Source organism: Chinchilla lanigera, unplaced genomic scaffold (genome assembly GCF_000276665.1).
Source record: "Chinchilla lanigera isolate Chin_1 unplaced genomic scaffold, ChiLan1.0 scaffold00024, whole genome shotgun sequence".
NCBI lineage: Eukaryota > Metazoa > Chordata > Mammalia > Rodentia > Chinchillidae > Chinchilla > Chinchilla lanigera.
Window position 1 is genome coordinate 16,634,948 of NW_004955425.1, and position 26,367 is coordinate 16,661,314.

Consider the following 26,367-nt stretch of genomic DNA (forward strand, 5'->3'; position numbering starts at 1 on the left):
ATACAATTACAATAGCTGCACAGACTTTCAAGAGCAAAGAAAAATGTAAATACACTCACTATGATAGACACTGCCCTTAACACTGCTGCTCCAGTACTTATGGATAACGTACAGCAGCTTCCTGGGGATCATCCCTGATTCAAAGCTAGGATATACTGTGTGGAGAATGAAATGTTTAGAACTGGGATGGCAAAAGATGACAGATGAGTCTGCTTAGCTGCTGTCCTTTGGTGGTATGAGGATATGGTGCCCTGCTGACAAGGGTTCTGAGACCAGCGTGAGCAGAATTTGAATGAAGAGAGTAACTAGCAGGCTGTGGCTTGATCGCAGGAATGGAGCCAAGCAGAGAAATTTCTGCCTGGTTGTCCTCCCTACTCCAGGGTAGCTTCAGTCAATTTCACTGCTCTCGGGCAACTCTAGTGTAAATTGGATTGCAAATGGAGTTTATATATATTTTTAAAAACCTAGAATGTTACGGTTGCTGTTGCTTTTTGAGCATGTATATGCTGTATATGTTGTGACTTACTCATCCTAAGAAACATGGTATATCTTCCATTATTCTAATTTGTGATCTAGTTTTTTACTATAATTTCTCCCATTTTAGTTAATCTCTGGCCTCACTGGGTTGTCTTTTTGTCCTTTAATCTAATAGAATGCAGCAATTACAATTGTTCTGTTTGGGAGCATGACTGCCAAATAGTGAAGTAAATAGAATTTGCCGAGTAATTCCTGTACAAGTGTGGTCATATTACATATTAATGTGTGATGTTATCAGCAATTTTAAAAAGCACTGTAACACTTAATCTTGGAACTACTTTTCCCCCAAACATCTACATTACAAGGTCTCTAAAACTGTAAAGATATTTGAATCATAATTTGTTAAAGTAAATGTAAGTATATTGCTGTCACACGCCTGTAATCCCAGCACTCAGGAGGCTGAGGCAGGAGGATTGTTGCGAGTTCGAGACAGGGTCTCACTATACAGTTCAGGCTGGCCTTGAGCTCACTTTGTAGCCCAGGTTTGTCTCCAACTTGCGACGATGCTCCTGCCTCAGCCTACTGAGTGCTGGGATTATAGGCATGCGCCACCACAGCTGGCTTTGAGAGCACTTTAAACGTCCTAAACTTCCACAAAACAATTTTGATGTAGAATGGATGGATCCAGAACATCTGTCTAGGAAATAGCTATTTAAGTATTTTCTGTATACTAAAACTGATACAAGGACTGTCGCCCAGCATGCTCTTTAAGTGACTTTTTTTCCCCATTTTTAAAACAGTATAGATTTTTCAACATAGCCAGCATGCATACATTTCAAAAGGGAAACTTACTTTAGGCGCTGGGGGTATCTTGAGTATTTTGGCAACATTCTCCATCTTTAGACAGAAATAAAATGAAGAGGAAATGCATAACTATTTTTTCCTACCTCTATGACTGAAAAAAAATTCAAGTTTATAGGTAAATTTTATTTGTAGCAAATATTTTCTTTATAAACCCTGACTATCTTGTAGGTGGCCTCAAATATATTCTATTTTATTTTATTTTATTTTATTTTATTTTATACACTGTGCTTATGTTTTAGCTTTATGCCTGACCTCCCAGGCTGCAAACATCTGAAGTAGACCCCACTGTTAAAGAAAATAAACCAAAAAAATTTTTAAAGACTAGAGAAAATACCACAAATGTTAGTAATGAATTACCCAGTAAGGGTCACATTATAGAAGTAATGAATTATAGTATTAATGATGGCAGTCCTTAGGTTTGTACCCCTTTTGATTAAGACATTTAATGTTTCTCATGTTCTAAATGGGATATCTTATTGTTTTCTGTTCTTACAAGAGAGAGGAATTAGGGATAATCTGTTTGACTCACTCCCATTCTACTTATATGATGTAGAGATTAGAAAATAAGAGCAAAACACATATATGTGCAGTATCAACTAACACCAAATCCTTACTATAGTCAAGAAAATTTTCTGTTTGAAAGCCACTTATATACTAAAAAATACATTAAGCGATCTAAAGTAAAAATAAAAATATACTAAATTCAAAGTGACTAAACTTGAGAAATACTTCCAAAATTTAAAATGAAAGTAATTTATATTTTATACAGGAGGACTGGATCTTGGGGAGAAGTGTGTGATGCTAGAATAAAAAAGGAAAGAGAAAGAAGGAAAAGATGTTGTTGTGGCTTGTATTTAGATGTCACCCCCAAAGCCTCTTGTGCTCATAGACTGGAGCTTTTGGGAGGTGGCTGTATCAGGGGTGTGCGAATATGGATTAAGGGTGTATAATTATCTGGATTAGTCCTCTAGCTAAATTAGCATAGTTCTAGTGTGGCTGGCCTTGTATTCTGGATCAATATAAAGGGACAGAGGAAGGCAGGCTCACGCCTTCTTGCCTGCCCTGCCAGGGACTGTTTCTTCTCTGCCATGCCCTCCTTTCTTGGAGCCAGCCAACTATGGACTAAAACCTTTACAAACCATGAGCTAAAGTATACCTTCGGCTGGGGAGGTAGCTCAGTGGCACAGCGCCTGCCTGGCAAGCGCCAAGACCCTGAGTTCATTCCTTGTACCAAAAAAACAATAGATAAATAAAATAAAATAAACTTTTCCTCCTTTACCTTGTAAGTATCAAGTGTTTTGTCCTAGCAACAAGGAAGTTACTAAGACAGGGCCGTGTATTTAGCTCAGGAGTTCAGCACCTGCCTGGCAAGCAGGAAGTCCTGAATTGGATTCCTAATTCCCCCTAAAAAAGAAAAGTAACTAAGACAGATATATTCTATTCAAAAAGCATACGCTTCAGAATTAAAGTAGAAATACAAAAGGCTTAATAAGAAAACCATGGTGAAACAGTTAATATAAGTCAGTGACTTTCAATTTATGTTCTAATGAATCCCTACATGGGCTGGCAGGTAAAAGAGTGAGCTACTGAAATTGTAGGCAAGGCCGTACTGCAGGTATACTAAAAAGACTGAACCAACAGTAGACACGGAGAAATATGTTGGAAACAGTCCGGTGTGTCAGATGAGATGGCATGAGCCCAAATGTATCATTGGCTACAAGACTGAAAATAAAATAGGATAAATATATGTACTCTATGATCAAAAAAGTAGCAGCAGGACTCAGAGAATGGATGAGTGCTGTACCAGGGAAAGGAAAAGATAAAGATCCATCCAGTGACAGAAACGAAGAGTCACGCTCACGGTGAACCTAAATCTGGTGGCACTAGATTAAGTAGAAGATAATACCTTGATTATGTCCAAGTTCTAAAGAGAAGTACAAAATAGATCAAAATTTTTCACTTGAATATGTAAACTTTTAACTATGAGGACTGTTTTATAGGATTATGCCTCATGTCAACAGTGAGTATGAACATACAACAGACCTGAAAATTATGTTCTTATTTACATCTTGGTTAGTTGTTTTCTTAGAAGGTTCACTATGAGTTGGTACTTCTGCTGAAGAGGTGTTCACAGGCAGCGTTGGTGGGTAAAGCAGATGTAGTTAGTGATAAGGGTTCTACTTGTAAGCATAAAATCCTGAGCAAGAGAGTACTCAGGCTTCCTCCCCTCACCCGGGGTCATAAAAGCCACAGAACAAAGGATAAGGAAGGCGCCAGAAATCTGCTGCCCTCTTCCCTGCCCCTACGAAAAATTAATAATGAAATAAAAATAGAAAAAGATGCAAATACTCAGTGTAAGAAAGACATATAAGTACAATCACTTATTCAAATTTCATATATATCTGTTCAAATTCCGATGTTACGGTTAAAATGTTATGGTTCTAACCTCCTGTACCTCGGAATGTGTGTTTTGGACGTACAGTGTTTAAAGAGATGACTAAGTTAAATGAGGTTTTTGGGATGTGACTTAATCCAGTATAATTGGTAGCCTTGTAAGAACAGGAGATTAGGGGACACACACAGACTAGGGTTGACTCTGAGGACATAACTAGAAGGCCTCAGAAGAAGCAAAACCTTCTGGCATTTTGAGCTTGGGCTTTCTGGCTCCTGAACTGTGACGAAACAAATTTCTGTCATTTAAGACACCCAGTACAGTAGATAGCATTTTGTTATAGTAACTCTAGCAAACTAACCTAATAGCAAATTCATAAACACAATGGCAAATTCATAAGCACAATGAAAAGGTAATAGGAACGTACAAAACTACTGGTTCATGTGGACAAAGAAGGACCTAGAAATCAACAGCTTGCCAGTAACACTGAGCATACTTAAAGCACCAGATTTTTTTTTTGATAGGAAAGCAATAATGGTTGTTACATTGCATATTGTTATCTTCAAAGTAATCGTTCAGATTACCAGATATAAGCATGTAAAATTGGCCAAAAAAATTAAGCATTAACTATTCCTTATAATAAATCAATAGAAATTAGTAGTACAATTATCCTTTTATATATATACATATATGTATATATATACATATATATGTGTACATATATATATACAAACATATATATAAAATTTTTCTCCTCCTTTCTTTTCTCCTTTCCCTAGCAGTGTCTTTCCCTTTCACAATATCTATTGTACCTTTCCAGTTTTATTTACTCTTTCAGGGTCTTTGGTTTTTTGTTGTTGTTGTTGTTTTTGGTTTTTTGGGGTTTTTTTGTTCTTTTTCCAATACCAGGAATCGAACTTACAACCTTGCCTTTGCCAGGCAGGCGCTGTGCTGCTAAGCTAAATCCCCAGCCCTCTTTCAGGGTCTTACACTAGGGACAAAATACAATGTTTACACATGTGGGTCTGATTTATTTCATTTATGAGTTTAGTCTCTAGTTGCATCCATTTACCTATAAAAGCCTCAAGTTTATCTTTCTTTATAGCTGAATAGTACTCCATTGTATAAAAATCTTTTTTATCCATTCCTCAGTGGATGGGCATTTGGGTTGTTTCCAAGATTTAGCTATTACAGATTGCACTGTTATAAACATGGGTGCACATATATCGCTGTAGTATGATGTTTTCAGTTCTTCTGGAAAAATACTCAGAAGGGGAATAGCTGGGTTGAATGGGAACTCTAATCCTAGTTTACCCCCATCCTAGTTCTAGGAATGGGGTAGAAAATGTACAAGATGAGCCTACAGCATCAAATTTACTCTAATCCTAGTTTACCTTATCAGTAAACAAGGTCGTGAGTTCAGTTTCCAGTATCAGTAAACAAGGTGTCAGTAAACAATTCCCTTATCAGTAAACATGGTCGTGAGTTCAATTCCCAGTACCAGAGAAAAAACAAAACAAAACAAAAATGTGTGACATGAGAACACACACCTACACAAACATTAAAACAGAGAAATATCCTACAGTGTAATTGACAATCCCCAGATTGATTTCCACAGTGGTTGTACCAGTCTACACTCCCACCTGCAGTGGAGTGGATTAGGGTTTCTTTTTCCCCACAGCACCTCCAGCATTTGATTTCTTGATGATAGCCATTCTTTCTGGGATGAGATGAAATCTCAGTGTTGTTTTAATTTGCATTTCTCAAATGACCAATGATGTTGACCATTTTTTCATGTATTTATTCACCATTTGTATTTCTTTATCTGAGAAGTGTGTATTCATCTCAGATGCCCATTTTTGGATTGGGTCTTTGAATTTTGGGGGCCTGATTTTTTTTTTAATTCTTTATATGTTCTAGATAGAAGTCCTTTGTCTGAGGGACAGTTGGCTAAAATTTTTTCCCAATTCGTGGGTTTTCTTTTTACTCTGTTGGTGATTTCTTGTGATGTTGAAGCACCAAGTCTTGGTTTCAAATACCATCCTTAATAAGAGAAATTCGGAAGTGACTGATTCTAGGAATGGGGTAGGAAATGTACAAGATGAGCCTACAGCATCAAATAGTGCCAGAAAGTGCTCAGCGCACACACACACACGCACATGCACACTCACCAAACTTCACAATAAGAGAGATGTCAAACGGACACAGGAACTATTAGAAAGATCCACCAATGACCAGATCTTTGAACAATAAAATAAAGTGGTGTTGGATTATACCCAGAGTATAAAATAAATATCTATGAGTCCATACTGATATAAATAGATCATTGAATGAGGAAGAATAGACAAGTTCCTTGTGCAGAAGAATTCCAAGTAATTTAGGTAGACATTCCACTCTCAGTGAAGTAGAACTGCATTCCCTACTCAAGCATGTAAGGTATGCATAGTGACTTCCTTCCAAAGAATAAAATCTGGAAAGTGGAAGAATAAGAATAACTCTTCAGTGGCAAAATCTGACAAAACACTATTTCAGCATAGTGATCAGGGTTAACATCTCTAGGGATGAGTCATGTTGGTGATGTGTGCTCTTGACACAATGTGATAAGGTAGTTGACCTCTACAGTCCTCCTTAAAAACCCATTCCTCCCTCTAATCATGAGAACATCAAACATTGAAACAGGGGCTGGGGATTTAACTCAGTGGCTCAGCGCCTGCCTGGCAAGCACAAGGTCGTGAGTTCAATTCCCAGTACCAGAGAAAAAACAAAACAAAAAAAAAATGTGTGACATGAGAACACACACCTACACAAACATTAAAACAGAGAAATATCCTACAGTGTAATTGATAAGTACTCTTTAAAATTATCAAGGTGATCAGAAACAAGGAAAGTCTAAAATTTACAGCTGGAGAGCTCAGAATGCATCTAAATGTGATGTGCTGTACTGGATAAGACCTTGGAACCAAGGAAAGAAAAGAAGAAAAAGGCAGGGGAAGAGAGGGGAAAGATTCTAGGTAAAAACTAAGGAAACTGAATAAAGTACAGTGTATACCTCAAAACAGTACATCACTAACAAAGGTTCTGTATCAACCTAAGATATTGCTAGGTATGGAGTATGTGGAAATTACCTTTACTATTTTCTCAACTTTTCTATGCAATTCTTTCTAAAATAAAAAGGCCATTTAAAACAACAAGCAAAAAGATATTCTGGGGCCCAGGGATATAGCTCAGTGGCCCAGTGCCTGCCTGGCAAGCTTGAGGTTGTGAGTTTGATTCCCGGTACCAAAAAGATGTGCCACAAAGTGCTGGTAAACACTTGAAAAACGTTCAGATTTTCCAGTATTCAGACATGTACACTAAAACTATAAGGTTATGATTTTTCTCTTTATTGACAGTTTTTAAAATTTAACCTAGGATTTGCAACATACAGAATGAAAAACAGAACACCTTCCTGCAAGGTACTTGTTAGTAAGTAAAAATGTAACCTTTGAGGCAGTAGTATCACAATCATGAAGTGAATGTCAATGTTTTTCACAGTGCTATATAAATAGAAAAAACTTAGTATTAACCAAAAACTTATAAATACAGAATTATGGAATCCTAAACTGTAATGCAATGCAGGCATCAAGAATAACATGGTTTGCTGGGTGTGGTGGCGCTAGCCTGTAACTCCAGCACTCAGGAGGCTGAGGCAAAATGAGCGCTACAAGTTTGAGGCCAGCCTGGGCTACAAAGTGAGCTCAACTGCATAGTGAACTGCATAGCGAGACCCTGTCTCAAAAAGACAAAAAAAAAAGAAAAGAATGCAGTTGAATAATATTTGAAAACAAAAAATTCCATTTTATACAACATGAGGATCATAAGACCTGTGCACTGTCATGACAGTTCTGTGCCTATCATTTATGTTTATATGTATATTTTGGATTTGGTGAGCATAAGAAATGACATTAAATTAAATCCTATTAGTGATTTAAAGTAGCTGTGCAAATGCTTAGAGAATTATGTTAATACATGCTATAATTAATATATCGAGTCTTATTTCACAGCTTTATCACTGTAAGTAACAGCTAGTGCTCCTCAGTCTAGTGGTGTGAAGGAACAAGTTTTCATTAACAGAAATGGTGTGTGTATATTCATGTGTACGGTGTGTAACGTTTTAGGAATAGCACATGGGGTAAAGAGTGGGCTTTTTGTACTATAAAATATCATGTGTCATTACCCCTGACTGGTAGGGTTGAGGTGTTTTTGGTTTTTTTCTTTCTCTCTCTATCTCTTTCTTTTTTGGTGTTTTCTACATTTTCCAAGGGTTCTTCAAGGAACGATGGAATTTTTTTTGTGATGAAGAAAAAGGTTTTAAAAGTCAATTTTTTCAAAATAAATCTTTTATTTCCATGAAACTGCTCTCTAAAATATTGAAATGTTCTTTTTAATGAAAAGAAAATATACTTTCACCTGCTTTTCTGGTTAATTTGTTTATACACAAATTTGCATTCACGCAAATTTAAATTATGCATGTCCTGATTTTCTGTAAAGGTTACATTTTCTTGAGCTGTTACAAGGATTGTTATGCTTAATTAATCTTGTACTTTTTTTACTTTTAGGCTGGTGTTTGGAATGCTTTATCCTGCATATTATTCATACAAAACGGTGAAGACAAAAAATGTGAAGGAGTATGTGAGTAATTAATTTTCATTTAATTTATTAATAATACACAACAATGGAAAAACTACTCTTCTTTTAGAAGCAGTTGAACTCATGTTTTGGGTTGAAAATGTGTTATAAATGTGAAGTGATGAAATTAATCTTTTTAAAAAACTAGGTTTGAAGACTACTCCAAAGTGGTGCTTCAAAAATAGTTTACGAAAAGAAAAAATAGTTCATGGTCAGTTGACATCTGAAGAAGCATATGGGTCCCAAGATGAGTAATTGGATAGCTCTTAATTTAGTCTGTAAATTCCAGTGTAAGAAGGGTTTGGGAGGCTTTTTGTTTGTACGTTTGACTTTTGCAGAAGGGATGTGGTTTTTCTTGTCTTATAAATTTGTAGGTACACTGAGAACATATCTGTCTTTGTGCAAAACCTTTTTCTTTGTTGTGTCTTTTATCACCTTCTAATTGCTTAACTATGCAAATACTCCATCACTAGTGACAATGCTTTTTGAATTAGACTATGATTATTTTGTTCTTAATCCTCAATTCAGCTTTTTTCTTCCCTTCAGTTCTTTTAGCTTGCTCTTCCCTGTTCTTTTTTTTCTTTGCTTTCACTCACTGTTCTATCATTTCTGTAAGTTCTCCCCTTTCCCAGTTTCATCTTTACTGTTTAATAGAAAAGGACCTTCCTCACATATGAATCCTGGCATAGTTTGCTATGTTCAGCAGAATGACTTTTCAGAGAATAGCAAAAGCACCTTTTTGTTTTTGGTTAGTCAACAGGAGAAAGCAGTCAATTCTAAGGTAACTCACATCAATTAACTATGGTTCTTTTTTCAATTGAGAATGACTTAGATGACATAATATTAACCATTTCAAAATGAGTAATTCAGCAACATTTAATACAGTCACCATACTTTGCAAGTCATTACCTCTCTGTAGTTCCCCGTGACACCAGCACTCCACCGTGCCCAGTGAGCAGTAACTCCTCACCGCTTTGCCATCCTCAAGCAACGGGCAGCAAGCACTCTGCTTTTTGTTTGCCTGGATTCCCCTATTCCGAATATTACACACAAATGAAATCATATAATATGTGACCTTTCATCTGGCTTCTTTCACTTAGCCTAATTTTTTCATACTTTTTTCTTCTTTGGGACGAAACAATATTCCATTGTGATGATAAATAAAATGCACTAAGTCCAGATCTGTTCCTCTGTTGACAGACATTTGAATTGTTCTACCTTTTGGCTAGTATGAAGATTGTTGCTACAGGCACTCACACATAAGGATTTGTTTGAGTGCCTGTGTTTATTCTTTTGGGTTCACAGCTGTGGCTCTTTGTAAGGGATCTGGGATGGTAGTCTTGTCACTCACTTCATCAAACGATCAGAGATCAGGTCGTGCTTTTTTATTCTATATATTCAGACTGAAGCCTTTATAATTAACCCATGCTTTGGAACTTGTATACTCCTTTTTTTACTTTCATATAAAGCTAAGAAGGAAGCATGTATAAAAATCACTTAGAATGGTGCAATACATACAGCAGAGGTGGTTATGTAATTGAGCTGTAAAGTTTTTCCATCCTTTCTTCTATAGATCTCTTGGATCTAGGATGGTGACATAGTCCTAGGAGACGCAACCAGAACGACATTAAATCCTAGTAACTTAAACTTACTTTATAAATGCCTTGGGATATGTTTTAATATATGTTGTGATAAATATTTCAGGTATTGTTTTATAAAACTAATGTACATCAGTGTATAGAAGCTGGCACTTTTCTTCTACTGACAGTTTCTCAAGCTGCGTGTGGTAAAGAACTGGTTTCGCTTTGTTTTTTCAAGAAATCATTGACCTAAACTTTTGCATAACAAAAAACTAATCCCTAAAAAAATGAAATTTAAGGAAAGCAAATGAAGCACAACTCCAAGTTTTTATTACTTCTGGGGCAGGCCTGCAGCTCCGTTCAGTTTGTGTACTTTTGCAACACAGTACTTCACAGCCCTGCCTAGCTTCCTACACTACACCCTACCCTGTTGTGGAGTATTTTAATTTACTTGGAATTCTCTTTCGAGTGACAAAAATAAGAGTTTCCCATTATTTCCAAACCCCATGAAAATAGAAGCTGTGGAGTATACTGCTGGCCAGTGCTGAAATGAAACCTCTCCGTATTTGGAATGTTTATGATACTGTTACTTTTAGCAGATGATACCCTTTTTGTTGGTATGTGGTACAGGGCCTTGCTCATGCTAAGCAAGTGCTCCACCACTGAGCAACAGTCCCAGCCCCTGCATGGGTATTTGTGAAGAATAGCTCATTAACAGTGTAGGAAATAACGACGTAAATTTGCTATAATACTGTAGCTCCAAAAATAGTTTTCTTAAGTGTCTCTCTGGGAAGAGCAGGGTAATGAACAATTAAACAGAAACCAGGGACCCAGAAAGGCAGGTGGCTGGAGCTGGTTTGTTAATTATGTGCTAATCAACTCTGCTTAACAAAATGAGTGCTGAAAACAAAAATGGTCAGGCACTGAAAGAAAGGGCAGGGCAAGGCCTTTGACAAGGAGATAGAGTACAACTCTGAAGACTCCCAGTAATCAAGGCATCTAACACCAAGGGCAACAGAGAGGTGTTATCTTGGAATAACAATATCTTATATACATATCACTTCCCACTAATTTCAAAGTACTTTTGCATGCTTTTCCTATTGCTGCTCTAACAAACTGCCACACTCTTAGGCTTAAAATGAATAAATATATTCTGGTATAGTCCTAGAGGTCAAAAATCTAAAATGAGTCTGCAGGACTGCATTTATTCCAGAAGCTCTCAGGGAAAATCTGTCTCGTTTCCTTTTCTAGCGTCTGCCCGCCATCCACATTCCTTGGCTCATGTCCCTGTTCCTCCCTCTTCAAAGCCAAGGACTCTGGACCGAGACTTTTTTTATGCTGCCAGCTGTCTGGTTTTGTACCCTTCTTCCTGCCTTCTCTTCTTACAAGTACCTTTGCAATAACGTCGGGCCCATTTGATTCATTGAAGATAATGTCCCCATTTTAAGGTTGTCTGGTTAGTAGCCTTAATCTGCCACCTTTTTTTGCCTTTACCTGGAAAACTAAAGTAATCATATGTTCCAGGGATTAAAACATGGACATTTTGTGGGGAGGGAGGCATTAGTCCCATCCCAATAACCCTATCCAATAGGCAAGGAAAATATTCCGGTATTACACACTCAAGAGAAGTGAATGAATCGGCCGTAAAGTGTAAGGATCATAAAGGCAAGATCATAGATCTGTATGTAGTGTTTTATTTTTTTTATTTTACCATGCTGCCTTTAGAAACATAAATGAGGATGCCAGCTTCACAAAACTAATGAGACAGCACTCACAAACAGCCAGTGAACATGCTTGAGAGTAATTCAAGCACAGACTTTCAGGGTCTACAGCCATGTGGATATTTTCCAGCAAAGGAAATGAGGCAGCTTCCCAAGTACTAGGTCAAGACCTATAAGCCTCCAGATAGACTGGGAAGAAGTTTTTGAAAGTTCTATAAAGTTTTGATGGACTTTAAAGTATTTTCAATCCAATTTGGCTGACAAAATTTTTTTTTTCTGGTACCAAGAATCGAACTCACGACCTCGTGCTTGCCAGGCAGGCACTGTGCCGCTGAGCTAAATCCCCAGCCCTCTGAGAAAATTTTTGAATTTTTTTTTTTTTTTTTTTTTTTTCTCATTCATCAGAAGAGACTGAGTGAACCTTGCTAGGCACCGCTTTGCATGCCCATAATCCCAGCCACTTGGGAGGCTGAGTCAGGAGAATCCAAGGCCATTCCGGCCAACTTAGCAACAACCTGTCTCAAACTAGAACTTAAAAAAGGCCTGGAGATGTAGCTCAGTGGTAGAGTGCTTGGCTAGCCATGTACTAGGTCCTGGATTCAATCCATACTAGAGGAACAAACAAAAACTTTAGCCATCCAATTTAAACTCTAGTTTAACAGTTTCATCAGAACTCTGTCCTTACAAAGTTTTCCTGTCTAATAATTGTATCAAAATTTGCTTTGTTTTGGTAATTTCTTGGTAAAGTTAATCTTCTTAGAATTGCTCTGTAATATTTTTAATTTTAATTTTTTAATAATATTGCTCTTTATACTACTTGATGTTACATTCCTTATGTATATAGTATAGTATACACTTATCTCTTCTACCAGAATAAGATCATAGGGAAGGATTTTGTTGTGTCAGTTGTTATATGCTCATACCCAAAAAAGTACATGATATATAGTAGTTACTCGGTATATTTTGGATGGATGGATGGATGGGTAAAAAAAAAGTGATGACTTTTACATACATATCAAATGTTAAATTTGGATTGATCTAGTTTCTCAGCTTTGCTTCTTTGATTCATTAGGGACTATACAGTCGAGTCTGAACATTTATCCCAAGGTCGAATTTCTTTGTGGTATTTGGGTATGACCTAATTCTGCTGATAGCTACTTCAAAACTCTCTTCTAAAAGCAAACAGTGTCGGTTAATTTACTTCTTCCCACCCTAACTACTCCCAGTCCCCTTAAGCCTGCAAATGGTAGATTGCACCTGATAAAACATGCAACGTTCAAATCAAAACAAATGGAAAGTGCTGTGTATTTTGGCAACTTTCCTTTCTTCCTTTGCCTATTTTTAAAACAGAGCTTTCCTAGGATATAATTTCCTGTGTAGTGTGGCTGATATGGCCTACTTAAAGACTTTTGGTCTTGCAGTAATTGAAATGTAAACTTACTGAGGAATGAGTAGAGTTTGACGAATTTTTTTCAGGTTCATACCATCTTACGACTTGAAAATAAAGTGTTTACTTCCAAGTCGTGTGCAATTGCTGCACTTTTCTAGGAAACCAGTGTTCTTATTCTAAGAACACTGGAGAAAGCAACAATGAAAGGATTGGCTAACAGCACTTAAAAATTAAAATCAGACGTTTGGTCCTAAGATTTACTGTGAAGAAGAACAAAGAACAGGAAAAACTCTGGGGAATTACTCTTTAAAAGGCCCAGAAATGGCCCTCTAAAACTCTGACTTGGTTTTTTTAAATGACCTAATTTGTATACTGTATACAATTTGTATACTAATTTGTATACTGACCTAACTGTATACTTAAGTAATATGAACAGAACAACTGTACTATCTGCTAGTTAACTGCTGTTACTCACTAGTAAAATCCGAGGTTGTCTACTAGTTGTAGGGTGTGGAAACAAAGGGAAAAATCATGCTAGCGAACCTTTCTTTATTGTCAAGAAGTGTTTCTTGGTATCTCTTGATATTTTGAAATAAAAGTACTTACTTGAGAGGGGGGAGGTACCTCAGTGGTAGAATACCTGTGTAGCATGCACAAGGCCCTGGCTTGGACCCCAGCACTGGAAAAGAAAAAATCCTTTTGATTCAAGGATTCTGTCAAGATACATGTGTCTCTGTTTATTTTCCATTCTGATCTAATTTAGTTTTTATGTTTATCAAAGATGTGTTTGCTTTTAATTCAAAGTTAAATTAGTTTCCCAAGGTTTATTAGAAAAATAGTTTCCCACCCTCCCTTACCTATTTCTAAATATCTAAAGCAACTATTTTCACCTTTTTTATATAAATCCAGTACTTGTTTCCCTATGCTAAATAACAAGCTTACTTTGCTTCTGACTTTTTCAGATGGGCATCATGAATTGACTTTTCCTAGGAAGGATGACGTCCTAGTGTGCCCAGTGCCGCTATGCAGGTGCATATTGCTCTGCCCCAGTCGCCTCCCATGTTATTACAGTATAATTTAGAGTGGATTAATAGTATCTATGGTGCTTAGATTACGTTAGACAGAAGTAATACACAGATAAAGAGCACAGCGTCTAGAACCAAGCTGCCGAGATTATCACCTCAGCCCTACCCCTTACTAGCCCTACATATCTTCAAGCAAGCTGTTTGACCTTTTCCTGTGTCTCAGTTTCCTTATCTGCAAAACAGAAGCAATATTATTTACATCCTCAGGTGGTTGTGAGGACCATATGAGTGAATGAATAGAAAGCATTTAATTCACTACCTGGTACATGGCAATACCTGCTGTATAGTCATTTTCATTATGTAAACACCATTAGCAGCCAAGCTCTGTAGTATCCTTCTATCCTGACTCATTCTTTTTCCTTTATTCATTCTTTTGTTGTTCCTTTTTTATATTTGTCCAAATTTGTTTTATTTTATTCTTTAATGCCTAGGTGCTCATACCTGCCGGGCAAGTGCTCAGCTGAGCTACACACCCAGCCTGCTATTATTTTCTTTTACTTGGCATTTTCTCTTATTGTACATTTGGACCCAAACTCTACCTACACTTGCATAAATTTCTTCTCGGTGCATTCACATCTCTTAGATAATAGGGACTGGCTCTTGTTTTGGATTCTCTGATTTCTTTGGGGGTTTTTTGGTTGTTTTTTGTTTTTTGGGGTTTTTTTTGTCTTTTTTGGGACAGGGTCTCGCTCTGCAGTTCAGGCTGGCCTTGAGCTCACTTTGTAGCCCACGCTGGTCTCAAACTCACAATGATCCTCCTGCCTCACCCTCCCGAGTGCTGGGATTAGAGGCATGCACCTCCACACCCAGTGGATTCTCTGATTTCTTAATTGCCTAGCTTTCTACTTCTAAATTTTACCTTCTTACTTCAGTGAATTGCATTTTTCCTCAAAAGGCTGTAGTGAGAGATAAATTTCTTGAAGTGCTAGGTTGGAAATAACTTTCCTTCAGGATTTTTCTGGCATTTTTTTTTTCTTTAATAGTACTGCTGGGGATGGAACCCAGGGCCTTAGCACATGCTAGGCAAGCACTGTACCAGCCTTTTCTCTTCAGGATTTTGAAGCCGCCTCCCCACTGTCTTTAGTTTCCAGGGTGGCTGTTAAGTGTAAGGGCGTCCTGTCTCATTCTCGCTTGTTTTCCTACCATTCCAGAAGTGTGTGAGGTCTTTTCTGTTTCCCCTTTGTGTTAAAATGTTTTTGGTTCAGTAGCGTTAATCTGGAGATTCCGTGTTCTTCCTTATTCTGTTGTTCTCTCTCTTTTCGCTAGTTGTTCCGTCTGGGATTCTTCGTCTGCAGTTGTGGAAACACTTGGAGCAGTTCTCCGATTTTCTAATCTAACTGATCTTTACATTCTGCTCCTGTGTTTAATTTCTAAGAACATTTTTATTGTGTGAATATTCCTTTGTCTGTAGTATCCTATTCTTATTTTATGTTTAAAATTTTTTTGACAGTCTGAATTTTTTCAGACTTGTTCTGCTGTCTACATAGTCCCTCCTTTGATTTGTTCGTTTGTTTCAACCTGTGGTGTGTTTTTGTTTGTTTCTGTGTTTGTTTATTTGTTTGCTTGTTTGTTTGAGAAAGGGTCTTGCTGTGTAGTTTAGGGTGGCCATGAACTCACTGTATAGCCCAAGCTGGTCTCAAACTCTCTGTGGTCATCCTGCCTCAGCCTCCTGAGTGTTGGGATTACAGGCCTGCACCACCACGCCTGGCAACTTTCAGCCAATTTTTGATGTGTACTTTGTTCAAATGTTGGATGACAGTTGATTCTCTGCTCTTCGTTTGCTCTTGTTTGAGTATTACAATAAAAAGATGATTAGAGTCCTCTGCCAATGAAGGGATTTATGAGTGTGATCTTCATGGTAGAGTGAGCTGACCACTGTGTTTGTTGCTATGGCTGCCATAAGATTTATCACGAATTCAGTGGCATAAAACAAGAGAAATTTATTATGTGTCAAGCTACAGGGCTACACACCTTCTGTAATCTGTTAAGGGGAATCTTTCTTTGTCTCTTCCTGACTTCTGACTGTTGTTTGCCCTTCAGTCTGTGCCTCTGTTGTTATGTGGTATTCTCCCCTCCTGTTTCTGTGTCTTCGTGTCTTGTCTTATAAAGAATACAGTCACAGTGGATTAAGGGCCCGCCTACACCAGTATGACCTCATTTTAAACAATCATATCTTGAATGACCCTGTCTCAAATAAGGTAACATTCTGAAATACTTTGAATTAGTCTGTGTAACCATACAAAATGCCTCAGACCTGACGGCTTGTTTGTTTTAACAGTTCTGGCAGGTGGAGGTCAGAGCCCAAGGGGCCGTCGGGGCTGGTTCGTGGTGAGGCTTCTATTCCTGAGTTATAGATGGCCACCCCCTTACGCACCCTCACATGACCTTCTGTGCATGAGTAGGGAGCGATCTCCTTTTCCTTTCCACATAAGGACACCAGTCCTACCTACCATGTTACACCCCACCCATATGACCTCATTAACCTTAACTACCTCCTTAAAGGTCTTATCTCCAAATATATTTATTTACATTGAGATCTAAGGCTTCAACTCACACATTTTGGGGAGAGGTAATTCAGTCCTTAACAGATTACAACGTCATTTAGAGGTACAACATTCAACCTACTGCAACCATTTCTTTGGAACATTGTGAGTTTCCATTTTGATAGGTATTTTCTTTTGTGCCAGTTAGATTCTGCAAAAAAGACTCTTAACTTCTGCAAGGTACCTAGCTGCCGGTGGTACCTTTGGGGCTGTCAACAGCGTGGGGCTGTCAACCTTTCAGTTTGTAAGCTGTCACTTAATAGCCAAGCCTCGGCTGTGCCAGAGATTTGCAAACCCAGAGGCCCTTCTGTTCCCTCTTTCCTGAAATAACCCTCAGGGCTCCTCTGGGAAAGGAAAGGGGTCCCCAGCTGCTGGAGGGGAGAACATGCCATTGCTCCTAAAGCAGGCCTATACCTGTCCTTCCTGTCTGTAGCCCTTTTTGACAGAGAATCGTGCAGATTGGTGGGCGCTGCAGTGCAGTGTTGGGTTGCTTCTCAGCCATTCCCATTGCCAGATACAATTTCATTTTCTCAGGCCTGCTAAGTCAACTACAACTCGTCTCTTTCTTTTCTGGCTCCAAAATGCTAATGCTTTCTTCTCATCTGTATTCTTCTGGGTTTCTGCCATTTTTGAAGAAATGTTACTGTTGTTTTAATGAGATTTGCAGAGAATAGAATTAAGTATGTATATCAAATCTATCATCTTTACCTAGATTTCCAGGTTCACTTCATGAGTGGATACTTGTCATTGAATTATACTACATATAAGACATTATTAATATTGGTTTTTTAATGTGATCACATAGGGAATGAGTTCTAAAGTAACACATGTTGTCAGTTTTTTTTATGACACAGATCCTTAATTTTACAGAAATTTAAAGTAATCCACCTATTGCCAATTTACAATGAATTTTTTTTGTTTTGTTTTGTTTTTTTCCAGTACAGGGAATCAAACTCACGACGTTGCGCTTGCCAGGCAGGCGCTGTGCCGCTGAGCTAAATCCCCAGCCCCTACAATGAATTTAAAAGAACTTTAAATCCTTGAAAATAATTTTCAAAATTAATTTTGGTGACACAAAATAAATACATGCATACCTTGTCTTGATTCACAGTTTTTAATATAATCAGGTTTTTTGTTTATTTTGTTTTTACAGTGATGAGGATTTAACCTAGGACCCCACCCATGCTAGGGAACACCATACCGCTGAGCTACACTACTCCACACAAGTCAAGTTTTGATAAATCATGTTTTCAGTGTACTGGGATAGTTCATTATCCTGTAGTGAATTAAATCTATGTAAATTTACTTAAATTATGTTATGATCATTCTTTATTAAAGTGATTTTTGATGAGGTCACGTTTACTTATTTCATATATGAATCAATACATAACTTCACTGCCAAGGAAATTGATACTAGTATAATCAAGTGATTTATATTCTTCCTTGTTTTTTTCAATAACAAATTCTTTCTGATCATTTGAGGATCATTACCATGGATCCAACTTTAGGAAGTAAAGTGTTAAATGTGAATAAGATTATGTAATTGGGGCATTGAAAATAAATGTCCGATACAGTTCTTTCTAAACTTTTAGAATGTGAATTAAGGTACTCCTGGCTTTTTGAAAGCATTCCCACAATTTGCATGCAAAGACACAGCAAGCCAACTGCAGCCCCAGTCTTTCTGTCTTCCAATGAAAATGCTCTGGAAAATACACACACAGAGAAAGAGATTCTCACAGTAACACTAAACTGAAGGACTAAGTCAGAGTTTTGCTAATATCGAGGAAGAATTTTACCAACTTTATAGTGCCAGTGGAAAGGATTTTTTAAAAAGAGACAGAAATAGTTGTTTCCTTTAAAGGAAATGTTGCTGAGAAGTAAATTGGAAAGCGGCCTAGCTACCTCCACCCTAATCCCTAGTGATGGAATGGCTGCAAGTCATAAAAGCTACAATAACCAAGAAACTCAGCTGCTGCCACCCTCACTGCAGGGGCAAATGCACTCAGAGGCAGCCAGTGTGCTGCTTCCTCTTTCTTTGTTCAGGAACTGCAGCCTCCCCACTTGAAGAAAGCCCCAGTCATTTCCAAACAGGAGAAATAATTGACTACCAGAGAAATTGAAGTTCGGTAATAGACTGACTCAAAACTTAAAATGACAGTACCACATACCACAGTATATGCTCTTGAATCTAAGAGCTATAAAGACTTTTATTTTTAAAAAAGAAGAAGAAAATGGAAACATCAACTCACAAAGCAAGAAAAATATCAAAGTTAAAAGACTGTACAGGCCAGTTGTGGTGGTGCACGTCTGTAATCCCAGCACTCGGGAGCTAAGGCAGGAGGATCATTGTGAGTTCGAGACCAGCCTGGGCTACAAACTGAGCTCAAGGCCAGCCCGAACTACATAGCAAAACCCTGTCTCAAGAAGACAAAAAAAAATAAAAAGACTATACGGAAAGTAGGCTAAATAAAGCAGTATAAAAGCAAAAAAAAAAAAAAAGCCACTGAAAATCAGGCAAACTAATATATCTAAGAATTGTTGCCTTGAATAGGCTTAGTGAAATAAATACATGAAATATGTGTGGTAGGAGAAGAAGCATAACCAGGATTGGCAAAGTGCGAAACAAGAAAGTGGTTTAACCAAGCAGTGCTGAATGTGATGAAGCAGTAAGCTGCCCATAATTTTTATTATTAAAACTTGGGATTTTTAAAATACTGTCATATATACTTGACCTCTTTTTCCTTTTCGTGTAAAGATTACACTATGTGTACAGGAAGTTTCCTTTCACACAATACCAGGATCTGCCTCTGGAATGCTCAGACACGTACATCATCTTTCCATTATGTAATTTTAGAAGTACAGTGCCTTCACCAACTGCAGCTGTAATAATCAGTTTGTCAACCAGATTGCCATTATGCTGTGAAAGGGCCTCCGAAAAATATAAAAGCTAGGGCTGTTCCTAAAGATTTTAACTAAGTAGGAGAAATAAAATCTTACTTAGAAAGTACATGGAGAGTATATTACTTCAGAAATGCAATAAAAACATAAGAAGATGAAATTCTTTTAAACAACTATTTAAAAATGTAAAATATACTTAAACATGTTTTAGCATAAAATTTGTCTATCTTTTGGCTACCAGGATAATGTTCTTATTTTTCAGTTAAATGAATACTTTTTTTTTTTTAAGATCCAAATTCTGCAGGTAAAATGAAAAACATTTTTCAAGGGATCTTAAAAAGTGACAGAAATAGATTGAGTTCTTGTGCTTCACAAGACCGTGATGATTTCCAAAGCTTTCCAACACATCTCTTCAAATGAAGATCCAACACTTCAGTTTTATTATGTTAAGTCCTTGTTAACAAAATTGTCAAAATAAATTCTTCAGGCCAACTGGGGAAGTCTTCACCGTGTGGCTGTGCTTAGGCAGAGTTCAGCCTGCTAAGTCTGGGGCGCAGAGTTGTTCCTAGGGCGACCTTCTGAATGCCCTTCCGCCTTGGGAAGCAAGGAGCCTTCCTGAGTTTTCCTTGCCCAGACAGCCCTGGGCCCTTGAGATAGGCAGACAGGAACAGCCTCAGGACGCCTGTCAGTTCACGCTGCCCAGGACTGTTTGCTCAAACCTTTCATCTGCTAATTGCTAGCCTGGGATAATGCCTCTGAACAAGTTCTCTCTCAAAACCAAGCTCGTCTTCTCTCCAATGAGAGCTTTTGTAACACTCTGCTAGAGCAGTTACCACCTTCCTGTAGTTGATGTGAGAGACTGTGCTCTGAACATGTCCCATGGCAGTGCTCTCAAGGGGTGTGAGCCCCCTGGTATCTTGTGTTGCAGTTCTGGCCTAGGCTTGAGACTGCGTTTCCCATAGACTTCCCAGGTAAGGCCAGAGGTGCTGGTCTGTAGACCCCAGCTCAGATACTGCAGCAGGGATTCTGTGGAGGTCCCAAATGATGATCCCACGTCCAAAACATGGAAAGCCAGGCTGGCTGGGCAGGAGCCTGAGGCAGCCTGGGCAACTCAGCAAGACTCTGTCTCCAAAATAATAATAATTTTTTTACCACACTCTGCTTTTAAAAAATAACAACTTCATGGATGTGATGGGCACTAAATAACCAAGTGTGTTCTACAAACATCTTGGTAAACTGATTAACAACTTAGAACATATTAAAGAAAAATTCTCTTAACAAAACTAACTGTAGAATTAGGGGAGTGAGGGCATCGAGTCGGGCTCCTCAGTTTCCCTGTTTCAGGGCCAGCCGATGTTCACGTCAGTGAGGTTCCCTTGTAGAATCATTCTCCCTTGGTCCTGCACCTTTCTCTCCTCTCACTGTTTGACCTTGGCCCAGCCGTACCTCTCAGGCAGCCCTTCCTTAACCCAAGCATCCTATGCATTGCCCTACTAACCTCAGCCACGTGTGCCCCTCAGGTCTCTCTGAGAGTCTAGATGATGTTAAAAGAGAACTGTCTCATACAAATGTGTGTTATCCCAAATAAATCAAGAGGACTTTAAACCAAAAAAAAGAAGTGAAGTGTGAATTCTCAGCCAGTGTCGATGGAAAGAGTTATTTTGGGACTGAGAAGTCATTCCTTCCTAAATTCTGCTTCTGGGAACAGTTCCCTTAAGCAGTTCCTGCTTTTTGCATCTTCTTTTCAACACTCTTTTAAAATTAATTATCATCTAGTTTTTAAACATTTCTGCACTTTGCATTCTCTCAAGTTTCTTGAATTCTGCTGAGGTCAGGAACACGCAGTGTGGGACTGCTCTGATTCAGGAGTTCTTGAGAGGCAGTGCAACGTCCATCCCGTCCAGTTCACATTGGCACACTCATCTATAGGGTGTGAGGCTTGCTGTCTCAGAGCCGCAGGGTGCTGTGTGCTGGGTGTGTGGTGATGAGGCAGGCGGACTATGTTCTGTAGGGTCAGCAGGTGAAGGTGCAGCTCCCCATCGTGAGGCCTGCGGAGCTGCAGAAACTCAAGACACAGCCAAAGGTGGCAGTGGGAAAAGAAGCACTCAAAACTGGGTAAGCCCAGTTGAGTCCTGATGTAATATATTCATATCTTTTTCAAAAACATGGTTAGCCATGGTCTCTGTTCACTTTGGAATAGCTGCAACTAGCTTATTTTTATGCCTCCAACTTAGCACAAGATTGAGAAAAATCCCCTAACTGAGCCATCTGGGCTGGATAAAAGAGGGAGTTTTTCTATTTGATTTCTCACACTTTGTTCCTCTTTGTTTTTTGGGGGGGAGCATCATTATGAAGTCACCAGCTATTGCATAATGGTAATAAAACAGAAATCCTTTCAGCTCTATACTGTCTCTAAAGAACTCTGTATCGGGATCTTCTGTCGTCTCTGAAATGTCCTGTAGAAAGAATGTTTTGGGTGAATTGCCTTGACTGAGTAACTAATGATGGTCAGAAAATAAAATTCTCTTTGGGTGGTCTGAAATTCAGCAATGTTTATTTCTTTTTAGACTCAGCAAAGATTTTTTTCCCAGTGAAGCATATTTTAGCATTTTATGCTCTGGATTTACTTAGTATGGTTATAATTGAAGTCATTAGGCAAATGTAATTTTTTATTTTTTTCTTAAAGACCAGCATTAATAGCTTTATGATTCAAAGGATCTGTAATTAGCAAAATTTGGAAAGTTTTTAAACATCTGATAACCCTGAGCACAGCTTTGCCAAAATAAACTGTTTTGCACATTAAAAGCTGCTATTTGCAGCTCATGTTACTATAGGAATCCAGACCTTAAAATTTAAGATCTAGTTCAGTAGAAGCCTTCTGTGCTTCCTTTACCAGGCAGAGGGTGCATGATGCTGGGAATGCCATCACGGGGATTTTGGTCCCTTCTGGTGCTTACAGTCAAATGGGAGAGGCAGGCTGTGTGAGCCAGCCACGTGTGCAGGCTGCAGTGGAAGAGGGCGATGCACAGAGACCATGTGTGCCCTAGGGAGGGTGTGGATGGTTGGGAAGCCTTTCCTTTTGAAATGAAGAAATTGCTTTCATACAAGGCAATGGAAGCCGGGCATGGTGGCACACCCCCGTAATCCCAGCACTCGGAAGGCCAAGGCAGGAGGATCATTTCGAGTTCGAGACCAACCTTGGCTACAAAGTGAGCTCAAGGCCAGCCTGAACTGCATAGCAAGACCTTGTTTCAAAAAGACAAAAAAAAAAAAAAAAGCAGGGGATAATATATAATATATAATAAAATATTAGTAAGATACATTAGATACATGCTTTTATGTGTCTTCTGATATTCACTCCCCTACGAAAGTATCACAGGGGTAGGAATACCTTGACATAGTAGTTACAACTATTTCATGTCAAAGGCTTTGTTCATAATAGGCCCTAAGTAATAATTATCAAAATTAATATATCACTTTAATTTTTCTTATCATACAACTATAAATTAATACAGTTATATCATTTAACAAATTATTGTCATCTTGCTATTACAGAATACTGATCACAGGAAAATAAGTTATTGGGCTGGGTATGGTGGTACATGCTGTAATCCCAGCACTGAGAAGGCTGAGGGTAGTAAGATCACAAGTTCAAGGCCAGCCTGAGCTACATAGTAAAATCTTGTCATTCATTCATTCATTCATTAAACAGAGTGGCTGAGGCAGGAAAATCACAAGTTCAATTCCTGTCTAGGCAACTTAGCAAGACCGTATCGCAAAGTAAGGATGCAGCTCAGCGATAGAGTGCTCCTGGGTCAAATCCCCAGAACCACTAAGTAACTAACTAAGTAAATGATACATAAAGGTACAGCTTAAAAAATACGTCTTAATCAATATGCCATTACTACCTTCATCCATGACTCATATAGGTCTACGGCAACATGCTTACCACCAGAATATGATATTCACCTGCATCCTTGGGTCTTTTGTATTTCTGTCAATTTCTGTGATGGAAATCAGGAGGGTCATCTCTTTGCATTATTTGTTTATCCTGGGATCAGTAAAAACTTTGTCTAAGAACATAAAGCATGAAAATTTGTTCTGCTGAAAAATATGAAATGATGGTGAAATGAGGCCAGCTTCTCTTTGGGCAGCGGAGTATGTAAATGCATTCCTATCAAATGGAGCATGGTCTTCTGATAGTAAATTTAGCCTGTGGGTATGTTCATTTTTACAGTATTCACTCAGCCTTTAAATATCCTCTAATTCCTCAGGGAGAGTGAAGCTAAGAACTCCATCACATGACTGTCTGGATTTCTGAAATGCTAAGGCTTTATAACAGCCTTATGGGCTTGAAGTAATAATGAAGCAAGTGCTGGCTTGTTAAGTAGGATAATCTAATCCATGCGCTATATAAACCAGAATGTAATTTTAGATACTATGGTTTTATATCACAGATGACTCCATAATCTTCAAAAGAACTTGCCTCATTAGAAGGCTGTATTTCCTTGGAAAATAAATTCCTTTTGATATTTGAATGATTTTAAGATTCCATTGGAGGATTCTTATTTATAAATATTTTATTTTAAAGTAATATACTTATCATATCTCTCTAGTCATGTAATGGGTAAAGGGTTCCAAAATTTGACAATGACCACATGCATAAGAAGCTTATTCCTGAATAATTAGGAAAAGTGGAAATTACAATCTTGCTTGTCAAGATGACCCAATTCATGAATTCCTTTGTTAAATGTTCTGAGCATCTGCTTTGTGCCAGCTGCACTCTTGGGCATTAAGAACACATTTGAGAAAGAAAACAAAGTGAGCCCCAATACAACCTCAGACATTTTGCTGTGGTCCTCTCACTGACTTATTTGCATTTTACTCTTTGGATGTCCCATCCGCCTTCCACTCAGGATAGATTGACTTGAAATTTTATGCAGATTTGTAACCTCTGTATTCTTGGCCTATTGAAAATAAGGAATTGCTGCTAACGTCGCATGTACTGACAAGCAAGAGGATTCGCACAGTCAGAAGCCTCACTTGCCACGAGATCACAGTGATAATTTAAGATAGTATCCCTCTGCCCTGCCCAGCTGCTGCCTGAGAACTCAGTCCTTCCTACCCTCCAGGTGCTTCCCAGATGCTTCTGAGAGAAGCCTGAGGATGTCTCAACCAGAGCTTCTGAAAATCACAGCTCTTCGCTTCCCCATCATCATGGTCGTTGTTTGTACGTGTCACCACGAACTGAGGCCTTAACCAAGCCCCACGCCTACCTAATTCTAGAACCATTGGTGCAGGGGCTGTGCCCTCTAAACCTCCCCAGAAATTAGAGTGTGATCTCTCACGTTAGAAGGGCTAAGCTGCGAGAACATCGTATGCAACAGTAATGGAGGGACAGAAATAATACACCATAACATTCCAGCATGAGTCAGAGGGATTCATTTCAGCAAGGAATCAACATCATGTAATGATTTAAGAACTCAGGCCTGGGCTTGGTGGCACACACCTGTAATCCCTGTACCCAGGAGGCTGAGGAAGGAGGATTGCTGTGAGTTTGAGGCCAGCCGGGGCTACATAAGTGAGTTCAAGGCCAATGTAAACTACACAGCAAGACCCTGACTCAAAAAACAGAGCCCAGGCTCTGCCCACCTTCAACACACAGCCTCTGAGGCTGGCCTATGCCCTGCCAGCCCAGCCAGCAGGAAAAAGGGAAGAACATGTGGAGAAGGTCACCCACTGCTCCAAGCCTTCAGCCCCGGTTCTGCTGCTGAGCATCAAACACATGGCCTCAGCAACCTGCAAAGGGGCCTGAGGAACAGGGGCTCTGATGGGGCTGCCTCCTGACCACACTTTACCCCTGCACGTGTGTGCGTGTGTGTGTTTTACTAGGGATTGAACACAGGGCCTTCATGCTGAGCTATATCCCCAGGCTTCTTTTTTTTTTTTTTTTTTGAGATCAGATCTTGCTAAGTTGCTAAACTACACAGGCTGGGCTCAAACTTATGATTCTCCTGCTTCTGCCTCCCTACACTTACAGGCTTACATCAGCACACCCACCTGCTATGCCTTTTTATGAACAAGGTATCACCATAAGACCTCTCCTGGTTCATTCTCCTAGACCTCCCAGTGCAGCCCTTTCCCTAGCAGGTGAGGGCACCATTGGTCATCGAGTCTATTCAGCTCATCGCGGGGGAGCTGCCTCTCCCATTCATGAAAGCCTTTTCCTCTCTCAAATCCACTGCCCTGCCCACTCACCGACCATGACAGATGATCTGCTTGCCACTGCAGGCTGGAATTCCGGGGTCTCAGCTGTGAGACATTCACCCCTCTTCCAACGCGGCCCCTCTTTTCTTCCCTCACCCCGGAGAAGATGCATCCCTGCTCCTTTCCATCTGTGTTCCCATCTTGCTCATCTTATCCAGGATCTTCCGTTCAGTATTCTGGCCTTCTCGTCACTTCAGTCTCTTGTCTCTTCAGTGAAGCATTAAGCCGTTGAGCACAGAACCTCTCATGTTGATGTTTGTCTTTCCTTGACCTGAACTAGGGGGAATTCGCTCTAGCTGTATCAGTTAACATTCCTGCTAATACGGTCGCCTGAGTCCTCAAGAATGGACTCAATTAAGTGTGAAATGAAAATCAGACAGAAGAAAGGTGTGGGGGGCTGGGGATTTAGCTCAGCGGCAAAGCACCTGCCTGGCAAGCGCAAGGTCGTGAGTTCGGTTCCCGGTACCGGAGAAAAACCAAAA

The 26,367-nt window shown here is 39.0% G+C and overlaps 1 protein-coding gene across 3 annotated transcripts in view; it reads left to right on the forward strand.

The window, feature by feature from the left end:
• The window catches only part of Reep3 (receptor accessory protein 3), a 55,650-nt gene that overhangs the window by 1,048 nt on the left and 28,235 nt on the right, over window positions 1-26,367 (forward strand). For all 3 annotated transcript variants that reach the window (XM_013514852.1, XM_013514853.1, XM_013514854.1), the window contains exon 2: window positions 8,332-8,404. In XM_013514852.1, the coding sequence (XP_013370306.1) occupies window positions 8,332-8,404 (73 nt within the window). The remainder of the gene's footprint in view (window positions 1-8,331; window positions 8,405-26,367) is intronic.